This window comes from Tinamus guttatus, unplaced genomic scaffold (assembly GCF_059628265.1).
Source record: "Tinamus guttatus ecotype Peru unplaced genomic scaffold, ASM5962826v1 Tinamus_guttatus_pri_ptg000028l, whole genome shotgun sequence".
NCBI classification, from domain to species: domain Eukaryota; kingdom Metazoa; phylum Chordata; class Aves; order Tinamiformes; family Tinamidae; genus Tinamus; species Tinamus guttatus.
Genome location: NW_028288562.1, coordinates 2,685,184 through 2,698,007, shown reverse-complemented (window position 1 = coordinate 2,698,007; position 12,824 = coordinate 2,685,184). Strand labels below are relative to the sequence as shown.

General features: G+C 40.3%; 1 protein-coding gene across 4 annotated transcripts in view; it reads right to left on the bottom strand.

Annotated features, from left to right (window-relative positions):
* The window catches only part of RAP1GDS1 (Rap1 GTPase-GDP dissociation stimulator 1), a 78,536-nt gene that overhangs the window by 32,655 nt on the left and 33,057 nt on the right, over positions 1 to 12,824 (bottom strand). For 3 of the 4 annotated variants that reach the window (XM_088529479.1, XM_088529491.1, XM_088529483.1), the window contains exons 3-4: positions 4,441 to 4,563; positions 693 to 818 (exon numbers count right to left, since the gene is read on the bottom strand). In XM_088529479.1, coding sequence (XP_088385605.1) covers positions 693 to 818; positions 4,441 to 4,563 — 249 coding nt within the window. Of the gene's footprint in view, positions 1 to 692; positions 819 to 4,379; positions 4,564 to 12,824 lie in introns of those variants that run through there. The other variant, XM_088529498.1, reaches the window with a different exon arrangement.

Genomic DNA, 12,824 nt, shown 5'->3' with positions numbered 1-12,824 from the left:
TGTAGTAAATGTGACACATACCAGAAAGAAAAGTTCTTGCCATGTAAAATAAGGCACAAGATCTCAAGATAATAAAATGCTTTTAGAAATTGACCTTGCTTCTCATCTGCAGACAAGCATGACCACCTCATTACTTCATGGGAATGCAGACATTCCTGTTGCCTCTGTTTCAGTATGTGTTTATCACGTGCCATTTTTATCAAAACACTTAAAATAAGGAATAATGCATTTTCAAAGCACTGTAACGATTGGTTTGATTTTGCAGGTCATGCATATACGTGTGCATGGAATCTGCTCATAAAGTCATGATTGCATTTCAATTCACTAATGCTTGGCAAAACAAAATTTATTGTAAAAAGAAAAACTCCCCCAACTCCCCAGAATAACCCCTGGCCCCCAAACATATCAATGTATAATCTGGGCGCAACTGATGAGCTATTGAAAACTGCTAAGAATCAGCAAGCCATCTTGGGCATCCCTTCCTGTCACGTACGTGGCTTTGGAGCCCGATAAAATGCGGCCATCCCCTTCTGACTCCCTCCACGCTACCATCAATTCAGAATAATTGGCCATTCAGGTCTTTAATCCTCCTTAAAGAGGAAAGTGACACTCAGTGCAACATACAGATGGCTGAAATGGTCCCTTTCCTCCTACAAGGCCTTCTACGAAATATGGTTTAGTTCAACACTTACGGCTGTCGTAGCATATGTTGCCCAGGGCACGTCCTGTCTGAAGCAAAACTTCCTGGTCTTTGCAGTTTAGGAGCTGCACCAGAGGAGGGATCAACCCGGCGTCCACGCATGGGTTCCGCATGAATTCTGCAAGGAAGCAGTGAAAACCCTGTTACACTGGCGTGGCAACTGGGCCCTTTGAAACTTGGTGTGAAACTAGACATATGCACAGACAAGCAGGGGAAATTCTCATGCAAGTTCCTAGTGAGGATGCAGAAATTAAGGATTCTGGCCCAAGTAATTTCCAGTAGTCATTAATTTAGAAGGAATTATGAGTATTTAAAGGAGTTCTGTGGAAACTGATTTAACATGGCTCAGAATTAAGCATGTTTTCAAAATCATAAAGCAATGTTGAGAAGAACACTGTACTTGCACCATTTTTCTCCAGCCCTACAAATTAAACATAAATCGAAGTACTGAATTAGACAAGAGCTGATTTAAAACTATAAATAAGCAGCATTTTTGCACCTTTTAACCCAATTTAATAGAATTGTAAGCCAGCATTCAAATCTCCTGAAGAGCTTTTGCTTTATTAATTTAAAAAAAAAAAAAGCGGAATTAAAGCTGAGTAATAGTCCCTATAAAAAGAGGAGAGGAGAGGAAAAAGTTTTCTGGCGTAGTTAGTGGATCAGCAGAATCCCTCATGCAAAGAACTCTGATTTCATACAATGCCTGAAGTACAAATGCAAGAACTTCTTAGTACTCTCTCTTTTGCATCTGTTAAAATACTCTCTGAAGTTTCTGTATTCCTGAAAAATCATATGTGTTGGAACTAACCTTGCAATGTTGCTTTAGCTATAAAAATCATATCGTCATAGAGAAAATCAAACCTTGCATGCTGATAAAGTTTGATATATCAACAGGTAGATAAAGTAGGATCAACAGTATTATACATTGGTGTTGGGTTAAGGGAAGGCTGGTCAGCTTAATAGACCCATTCTCCTAAAATACTGCAACATTTTAAAACTGTAGATGGATGCTGTGCCAAGGTAAAAATGATGGACTAGGTAACAGTATCAATTCTGTCATGAACAGATCAAATATCACATGCATCTCCTTAAAAATTACTTGGCAATGTTCCTATTTTTATCTGCTTTTTTCTTATCATCCATGTTCATATTCATCCCAATAGTCATTTAACATATTACTTTTTTCCCCCTAAGTCAGTCTTCTCTGTTCTATCAGCCTCTTCCTTTCTTGTTCATGGAAAATCTTTTCTCAGTTCTCCTGTTCCTCCCTACTCAGTTCTTCACTCTTGTCTCCACACCATGAAAGTCTGATTTTCTTTTCTTTCCCTTTGGGTCTATGGGAGGAAATGGCTTTGCTGTATGTGTGAGAGTCTTCCCACACGGTCAGAAGGGAAAAGAAATTCTTGCTCCACCAGCCTCCATTTGGACTGAGCAGAAGTTTTCAGCCTCCCATTGAACCACACACAGGAAAAGGCAGTTTGCTGAGGAAGCTGGTAATTAGCAAGGCCTTGTGTAAGGCAAGAAGTGATAGAGATGGTGCCATCCACAGCAAAACAGCTCTGTTGAGACAGCAACCAGTGTTAGCTGCTGCAATTACATTTGCAGGTGATACTGGGTAGCAGTAATGGGAAAGGAGAAGGTAATCAAAAGCAGTTGTTCAGCCTGCAAGGGAAAGGTCTTGAAGGAAGCTGGAGGACACAGTGAAGAGTTTTTTAAGATGGCAGGAGGAGAACCATGGAAGGAGCAAGTACTGTAGACCAAAGAAAGAGAGGAGTTGAAGGAGAACTTTAAATGTGTGAAAACATGATAGATCATGAGGCTGGAGCTCCCACTCCCAGAGCAGGCAAGCAAGGGGAGTCGAAAGAGTTCATGAGGTCTGTAGGGGGAAAGATGCTCCAGTTAGCGAGCGCGCCTGAGCTCAGTGTGCTCAGAGCTGGCTGGTAAGTGGCAGCAGTTGGAGAAACTAGATGGACTAAAGCATTTTTTATTTGTGTTATTTCTCTTCTTAAGTTGGGAGAGACAAACGCATTGGGAGGAGAAAAAGTCACGCAAGCTGGAGAGGTGAAAGTGAAGAGCAAGGGCAGGAAGAGGTGAAGGGAAGGAGAGGAAGTGTGAGAGAACTGCTGAGGCAAGTAGATGGGTTTCATGTGAGCAAAAGTCATAAGGCGGGGGAGAGAACCGGATGAGAAGAACGGGAAGGAATATAAGAAGTGGGAAAGAAAGAGATGTTATTTTATTTTATCAGTAAAGTGCAGACTAGGAGTCCAAGACACTACTGCCAGCTCCGCCAGCACTATGTGGCATGACCATGGGGAAATCATTTCAATTTGGGGGGTTTAATGCCTATCTGTAGGGTGTTGATAACACAAATTTCACAGTGCCCTGAAGCTCTTTGAAGCAAAGGTGCTATGTAAGCATGGAGCATCTTTATTCCTATGTAAACAGAGGACAAAGCAAACAATTCAAATGTGGTGCTCTCAGCTATTCTGCTTAAGCAACTATTTTAGCAGAGGTAGAATCCAAAGAGAAGTCCCCAGCTCCATGTCCTCACTTTAGCCTTAGCTGCCAGCGGTCCTGCTTACACCTGGCAAGAACTCTAAGACAGAAGCTATTTTGTGTGATGAGTCAGATAAAAAGCCAGCTCTTCTGAAGAATGTATTTCCAGCAGCAATTTAAAAACCTGGCAGGGAAGTGGACAAATTAGGAACAATCTAGAGGTTTCATTTATTAAGTCAGATGGAAAGGAACTGGCTGAAATGCTCTGAGAGGGCAGGAAACCATGCACAGGAATCAATTAAGCTATTGTGAATGTTATTCTTACTCTTAACCTTACTTTTGAGGTAGGAGCTAACAGGACTTGACAGTCAATTACAACAATCTAAATACATATATTAAGAATTTATTAAGTACAGGAAAAGCATGTGATAGAGTTGGGTGAATCTCTGTATTTCTAAAATATTTTTAAGTTTAAATATTAGATATTTATCTACATAACCTGGAATCTTAAAAGCAAAACTACAGAGGAAATATGTCTTCTCTTCTTGTGTTTCCTAAGGTTTATGCAAGGTAGTGTCCCTAGTTCCTATTTTTATAATTCTTTATTATAAAGGGAAAATATTTTTAGATAGTTTTATATTATCTTCTGTATTATATATATATACATATACACATATGTATATATAAAAATACATACCAAAATGGCCACATGATTGCCATTCAGGATCTTGGGTTGCGTCTCTAAGAAATTAATGCCCTTAACTAAGCGCTAGGAGTAACTATTCTTAGCATGGTATTAGCGGCCTCATAACGGTAATAATCTGCTCACAACTCTGAGCCCAGGGAAACAGTCCATTATCCCTGAAACGTATCTATACAAACTGCAGCTGTAGCATTATGTGCGTTATACATAACCGTGCCCAAATGATGCACATCATTTTTATACATTTCATAAAGCCTCATAGGACTTGCTGTTTTTTTCCAATGAACTATATTACAGATTATCTAAAAACTCTATAATATAAAAGTAAGGTCTAAAAAATTGGCAGCAGCTAAATGCTATTTTGATTGCATTAAGAAGTGGAGAAACAAAATGGACAAGACAAAACTAAAAAAGAGTGAAAAAGAGGATAAGAAAGATGTCTAATCTATAAAATGAAAACATAAATGAAGTAAAACATACTGACAAGTGAGGTGAAAAACTGAAGATGTTCCAGCAGAAAAGTTCTTGTAGAAAACCTCACCATTTCTGGCTACTTCTGCTATGATGTTAGCTACTTTTGCAGTGCAGGACGACTGTGGCGTCAACAGACTCGCGAACACCTGGAGAACTCCACTTTTCTGGATTTTTTCACTTGTCTCCGTATCTGAAAAACACATAACAGAAAAAGGGCTTGAGTATTAGCCTGCTATTGGAAAAAAAAGAAAGAAAAGCTGGGGAAAGGAACATCGCCTTAAAGGTAATTCTCAAAACTGCTCTGTGTAAGAAGCAGAGGCTGACATGGTGTTTATTTGACATGAGTTGATCGCAGAACTTAACACTTTATGTTTCCAAGTCAGTTAAGTCAGATCAGAAGTGACTCTCTTATGCCAGTAAAGGCACCCACATCCTCATGTATACATAGGGAGACTGCTGCAGAGACTGGTAGAAGGAATTAAGGTTGTGGCTTGATGCACAGCAGCCTAAAGTATTAGGTGAAAAATTGTCTGAGGGCGGTGAAATGCCAACCTTAAACTGTAGGAGATGGAAAGTTAAGCAGAGCCTGGTCTAAACACTTCTCATCTGGAGCATCCTCAAGGTTACTCTGCTAAGCTACAATAGCCCCAGGACAGCCCTAGTCACAGGGAAAGGAAAAGGCATCACTGAGATCCTTGCAGCAGCAACCAAGGATATTTGGATGATTTTTTTCCCTTTCCTTCAATTCCCTCAATAGAGGAATGGCATCTGTAGTAGTGGTGACACCTGATTACAACCAGGCTAGATGCAAAATGAAAGTTCATTAAGTGAAGGCTGTCATGGAGTTTCAGCCTGTACACAATATGCTAATTATTATTAATTTGTTTGCAATCTAGTTAACTGCATTTTTTTTCTCATGTTCTCAAAAGCCCCTTCAGTAAATACAATGTAAATGAATTATGACTGACTTGGAAGCTTTTATAAATTCAGTTATATGGCCTATAATTTCAATATATATTTTTGTATGGATATATATATGGATGAAAGAAGTTTGAATGCAGAGAAAATCTTACCAGGATTAAAGACTGCTACAGAAATACCTTATGTATCTCTGAAAGAAGAGATCCCTCCTTCCCCCTAAGTTAAAAACCTAAAGTGCAGGATTCAAAACTGAAAATGCTAACTTGCATAATGTTAATCAGAATTAGCAGGCAAGAGACATTAATGTATTTTCTCCTGCCAAACTGCTGAGATATACAGCATTCAGTCTTGTTTTTATGGTCTACACTTTGATGGGCTCTTTGTTGTGCAATGCATAAATTGCATAAATAGAACAAAATATATCCTGCAAGAAGTGGGGAAAGTAAAATTAAATGCTTCCTCAGGCTGGTTGCATATAGCAGCTTTGCTCTGATTTATTTGACTAAGAGATGCAAGCGAGCACCAATAAAAATACAGTGCTTAATAGACCCGTTGGAAAGTGGCTTGTCAGCTACATGGTACCACTAAGTCAAAACCAGAAATAACACTGACCTTTGTCTCTTAAGCATTACCAGGAGCCACAGGTGCATATACTCTCCCCTTGAAAAAGCCAACGTGCCCCTGGCTCCCGCAATCCCGGCGGAGCATCCCTGGGCCACCAGCTCCTGCCAGGCACGGGGAGGGAAGGCCTCTCTCCGTGGCCGCTGGCGGAGGCCTCGCTGGTCGCGGGTTTTGTGCGGGGTGTGTGAGAGGTGGTGTTTCTTGTTTGGGATGTGCCTCTGGCATGCCAGTCTCATCCAGGCCTCATACTAAATCATTAGAAAGATTAAACTCTACTGAAATGTTACTTGGCTGCAATATTTCAATTGTAGTTGGATCAAGTAAAACCAAAAAGTGTTTTCATAGATGCAAGACAGATCCAAGTGAAGTCTTAACATATAATCTTTTCTCGTGTTTTCTGTAGTGGCAGAGAAAGGGAATTAACCATGTACTAGCAAGGGAGCTTTTGCCAACTGTTTTAATTCCTTTAGCAGAACTGCATGGACTATCCCCCTTCAAATCCACTATGTTTCTGGCTTAAGGAAGCCCAATAATCTAGGCAGTCTGATATTAGAGAGCCAATTTTACAATCCTTTTGCTGGATGTGCATGTCCAAACTCGAAAAACTTTCTTCTAAAGCCTGTTTTTTAGTCTGCATCCACCCACTCACCTACAGAGCACCCACTGCTCCCTATCTCGAAGCAAAGAATCTAGAGAGCTGTAATACTGCTGCCTAGGAACAGTTATGTGTACAATACAGTAATGTGCCAAGGCAGTGTAGATGGAGGCCCCAAGAAAACACACCCAACTAAGGTTAAACTTGAAGTTTTAGAAGTCTCTTTATATTTCTAGGTATCAAAACAAAGAGTCTGTTAGATCACACAGTGCCAAAATCTTATTAATGTCATAGCCGGGTGATTAAAGTGTCAATATCCTTGCTTTTCTAGGGTTTAGTAGTGCCTGAAGTCAAAATAATAAAGGGTATGGGCAGGAAATTCTTTAATGCCACAGATCAGAGTTGAGCACTGGGGCTGTGAGGTTGTTAATTAAGTAGCAGAAATCACTATAAGAAAAAAAAGCCAGCGAGTGTCTCAAATTAAATTGTACAATCTTTCCCTTTCAGCTCTATTTCATTTTAGATTTCACTCTTCTCTGTTTTACTCATTCTTCATCTCTGCATCGTTTCTTCTACCTCCACAGGGAAAATAAACGGCACGAGGGGGAAGGGAAAGGCGCATCCGTCAGCCACGCTCCTGCTTGGCACTTGCTTGCGAAAGGAGGCTCTGGGTGCATCGTTCCTGTCCTTTGAGCAGGGAGTTGAAGTGGTGCTATTAGATGGTTGTGTGGCACAGGCAGCTTTGAGTTCTGGAGAGTTGACAATAACCCTCCAGGAGCGACAGCGTCGCGCTGCAGTAATTCCCCCAGCGTGGAGCTTGACGCGAGAAAGGAGGCGGCCACAGAAGGACAAACGGGCACCTCCACGAGTGCCCTCTTCACTAACCCGGCCGTGTTGGCAATGGGCTCTTCTACAAAAACGTATGTAGTGGAGCTGCAAATTTGCTTTATAAGCCTCCTGAAATCACTGTGGGAAATTAGCTTGGCTTTCTGATGTCCCTCCCACATGTACTCTCATCAGAAAGAGGAGGATGAGCATATGAATAAATAACACTGAGCCACGTCTGTCACGCGAGGAGCTTCCATTTGCTCTCTCCAAAGGCAGCAGGGAGGGCAAGGAAGGGGGCAAGGGGTGTCTCGGATCATCACAGCCTTGTGCAGTGAAAGAGGTTCATCTAACCTGGACTATGTATTCGTATGCTCTCAGTTTATCGCCTCCCTCAGGAAGCTCTCTCTGTCTCTCCGTAGTCTCCTCTTGTATTTTCCAAACCACAAAATGGAGATTTTTAGTCTGACTACAGGAACACAGAGAAGTGGGTTGTAAAGAGCCTCAGTAAAAAACAGATGATCTCATGCAACAGAGCACACTGCTAATACAGGAGGATTTTGCCTAACACTTCTTAGCCAAAAAGCCTGTCCTAATTATCTAGATTTATTTTACAGGACAAAGTCCGCTATTAATAATTTATATTGAGAAACGGTTTATGTAAGGAAACAAACACACAAAAATGACTTTCTGTTGGTGTGTTCCTCCTCACATGGGGAAATGCCCACAACTAGAAGCTGCTGCTTCACCTCCCCTCCGCACTGGACCCCAGGAGGTCTGGAGAGGAGCTTCTCCTTAGCTGCGCGAACGCTTCCGTCGTGGTGTTTGCTCTTGGTTCTGCCCTGCCGACAGCAACATGGCAACTTATGCTCCTATTTTTAATCAAGAAGCAGAGATAGTGCACAGATGTTTGTAATTAAAAATCTCAGCCCTAACAAGGAAGGAAGGACAGATGGAGAGGGACAGATTGGCCAATCAACTAGCTGCCTGATCCCTGCTGATTAAATATTCCTGAAGCTCTAGCCAAAGAACAGAAGTGAATTTCAGCATGAAACTCGCTCCTTGAGTAGCCTGTTGCAGGTACCAATGCAATAATTTAATGAATATTTGTACTATCTTTGGCTTCTATGAGGAAATGTGCATATCAATACATAGATAGAGGCAAGACAGCACAAAGCAGCAAAATGAAGTGAGACAGCTACATGATTCTGTGCTTTCCTGAGTTGGATCTGGTTTAGAGCCCTGATGGATAAACTTGGGTGGATGTGATGGAGGTGCTGGTTCCCCCTGTACCCTTCTGTCCCACTCTATGAAGGAGGCTATTGCTTTGGTAGCTGAAAGAGTCAAAAACTAATGCCTTGGCTGCCCTACTTAGTAGTCTGGCACCCTAGTGCAAATGCAGTTCTGCCATCCATTAGCAGCTTCACTTTTTATAATCAGCTCGTGTGGACATTTTAATCTGCCTCCTCCATTGTTTGTGCTAACGGGATTTATTATAGGACTCAGTAAAGCCTTAAGTATCCTCATGCCTTAGTTTTTCAATCTGCATGACGGAAACACAAGACCTATCGTGTAAAATCCTTTTTCTGCGTTTGGTTGAGCTTAAAAATCTAATCAGATTTGAAGGCTGTGTAAAACATATGCAGAAAATGTATCATATTTCTTTCAAGCAATTTCTTAAGAGTGCTCCCAAGTGAGCCCAAATGCACCTTGAGAAATTTGGCCCAATGCTTATAGGGAGATTATGGCTACAGATCAAGAACTATCCTTTTTTTTTTTTTTTTTTTTTTTTTAATTCGAGTTTCTTGAATAGTGGCTTGAAAAAGTTACTCTGGTCAAGCAGATTAAGGAAAAAGCCTAATTTAGAAATGATTGTGTTAGTCACAAGGGACAGGGTGAAAGCTAGGAATAAAACTTCAAGCCTAAAGTTGTGAATTTCATGATCACCTGATACAAATTTTTATAAAGAATGGATTTTTTTCCTTTGCTTCTGTATTGCATTTCAAAAACGCTGCCTAGAAAGAAATTTCTAAATTCTATTATCCGCCGTTGGTATTCACCGAGGTCTTTTCAGAAGAAAAAACATGTAATAGTTCATCTTATTTGGCACACTGTATATTCAAAAAATAGCATTTGGAATTTAAAGCGTCATAATGTTGGATAAACATCACTTAACTATTTGGCACTAACTAAATACATCACTATTATGAGGAATTTATATAAAATATAAGCCCACTACACAGCAGTGATTGCCATTCAGTATCATTAAGCTAAGCCAGTTTACTGGGAGCCAGCCCAATAGAAAGCAGTCACCTTGATTTACTGGGTTCCAATTAAACAGGTCTACTGTAATAATGTATCATGCGCTTACCATAAAACGTTCCTGGATTATATGTAAACAGTGCCATGAAAATGCACTAGCCTCATGCGCTAAGATGCAATAAACATCTTTCAGCGGCAAAGAGAAGAAACACGTCATGCCCTGAGGTTTGAAACAATCTTCCCTCTTACAAAACCGCATCACAGTACTTTCTGAAACACATTTGATGAAGCTAAACTTGCACTTAATGGGAGGCAATAAGCTTAAGTGGCTGAGCTGGCCTAACTAGATTCGAACCTCTGGCTCCACTATGGGAGAGTATCAGCATCTGAGAGGCTCTAGAATTTCTTGCTAGTTTGAGAATGCTGCTGTAAAAGATGCCCCCTGCCCAGTTTGAGGAGTTTCCTACCTGCAAACGCTCTTCTGTTAACGCAAAGCAGAGCTATGACTCCCTTAGCAGTAAAATATAAAAGCTTGCTTAATTTTATGTACATACCTTAACTTTCCTACTAAAATCTCTCCATAGGAAAAAGTTCCTGTCAAAAAAGTTCCTTCACCTATAATTAATTATCATTTTATGTGATCATTAGATTGGGACAGCACACATACAAAATCAAAATGTTTTCTGAGCATGCAGAATGTTCTTTATTATGTTATATGCTATAATGCTTTCTAATAATATTTATGTTGTGAAATATAATTCAACTGTAAAAGCTAATTAATATTATACTAAGACAATGTTATGCTATTTGTTTTGCTTTTTATTGTATCATATCCCCCATCAAGAAGACCAGCTTTAGATGATGTTCAGTGAAAATAATGTCTTAAGAAATAAACTGGAAATATACTTTTGAAGAAAGCATGCTTGGTTTGGTGACTCAAAACAGGAATTACAGAAAGATGGTGTGCACATTGTGGCTCTGAACATGCAGATGCTTTTACATACACAAGGAGGTCTTTTGAGCTCTGTGGTACTCCCTAAAGTAAGAATCAAATCTCTCAGGTATGAATATATCCAAATGTTTGCAGAATCAGCACCTTTGTATTACTTTGACTATCTTTCTTCTGTATTCTGAATATATCTGCTACAGTGTTCTATAACATGCCGAGAAAAATCAGTGCAAAGGCTGAGGAAGGGCCTCAGAAGGCAGTGGGAGTTACAAAAATACTACAGCATCTCTCTCAGCTCTAGTTAGTCGGTTTTCTTTCAAAATTATATTTAAATCTGACTCTTCCCCCATCTCTTTCATTTCTATTCCCTCTCCCTCCCTTGGTTTGAGTAGACAGATTAACAGCATTTTCCCTGCATCACTGAAGTCTGAGTAGGAGCAGGATCAAGGCTTAGCAGCCACTAAACAGACAACACTTCATGTCTCCAGTGTGCAAAGAAAACAAGCTGTTCAAGGTATACAGTCACCTTGGTGCTACGTGTAGTATTTTCATAGTTTCATAGAAAATACAGGACCAGTAAAGTAGTAAAATCTGTCACAGGTTTTACAAGAGGGGAGTTTTCAAACCAGCAGATAACTACAGATTGCAGTAGGTAATCAGCAATAGCACTGTTCTGCTCTACTGTCTTTTTTGTGAGGGTATATGCAAGAGATCCTAGTTTTCACCCATATAATCCAGTTCATGGATATTCACCATAAACGTCTGTTGCTTGTTTGAATGTTCAAGCTGGGACTCCCTGCTGCAGAGGTGCTGTCAGAATATGCACCCATGGGTGTCACTGACTCCCTCTGAGGCGGCATGTGGGTGTCACAGAGTGGCAATGATGGGAGAAGGGGGCTGGGGAGGCTCTTATAAGAGCAAAAATCTACGTGGAAGGGAGTCTTGCTAAAAAGGGTGGGAAGAGGAAGATGCCCTTTGGCGTTGGGCTGAATTGTGCTCGTTGTCCATTGGGTTAACGGGGCGCTGATGAGATGGGCACAGGTGCTTCCCTTTGAATTGTTTTAACCTGCGTGAGAATTTCTAATCCTGAAAGCAATGTTTCTTTATTACAATACCCTGCTAGGACAAGAGACTCTACAAATATTTTTTTCTATGTTTAGGAATGAGGATAACAAGTTTAATATTAATACGTGACAGAATCATGAAATACAATATGAAATGATTGCTGCTTGATCCTCTATGTGCTGAACGGCACAGAATTTCACTGAAACTAGTTCACACTTTGCTGTGTTAAAAGTTAAATGTATAGGGGCTTACTTGATGCTGCCAATGAAATAAATAAGATGATTATATATGCAGAACTGCCAAAACAAAAAAATAAATAAAATTTCCTTTCTTAGGTCAAAGGCATCAATAGTGGCAAAAAGCATTTGATAAATTTCAAATATTTTTTTTCAGTTGAGAGCTGAAATTAACAATTACAGAAAATATTTCTGAATTTTCAATTGTCTTGCTGGTCTGATACAGGAACTGTTCTGTCTTCTATACCCAGCAGAGATGAGAAAAATCAATGGCGAGTATACGTACTTGCTAAGCACAACAGCATGTGAACGTCACAGCTATAAGGAACAGAATTAAATCCAGAATTTCTAACTCAAAAGGAACCTCTGTGTTAACATATGGTTGTGAGAACTGGAAATGTGCCAAAACATTAAAGATGGGAAACTCACTGCCTTTGAAAGCAGGTGCCTTCAGACGATTCTGGGCATTGGGTGGAAAGTTTCATCAGGAGTGAAGGAATGTGGGAGATCAGCAAATAGCAGCCTTGGCTGAAATCCGACATGTCCTCCTGCACTCCAGCTGCTGACACATTCTCCTCTGAGATGCATCGAATGGAAACTGACTGGTTTGAGAAACCCTCCATCGACTTTCAAGAGACAACCAGAGAGCAGCTGTAGGTAGGAGGGCTGAGCAGATAATCTCCACACCAGAAAGCAGAAAGAAAGTGTAGGAAATAATGCAGGAAATCAACTCTGCCAGCAGTTGCTCAGGAAGTTTGGAACATAGCGTTATCCTCCCTGAGGCAACACAGTGAGTATATTGAAAGAAAACAGCATTTGGCCATAATATATTTGTGGCAAGACAAAATGGTATACACTATTCATCATGAGAAAAAAATATAACAAGCCTAAGAAGTCTTAGAATAACCCTTAAATTTACAGTTTCAAACATGTAGTTAAAATTTTCATGTCCCATGTGATGGTTCCTTGAGTTACCA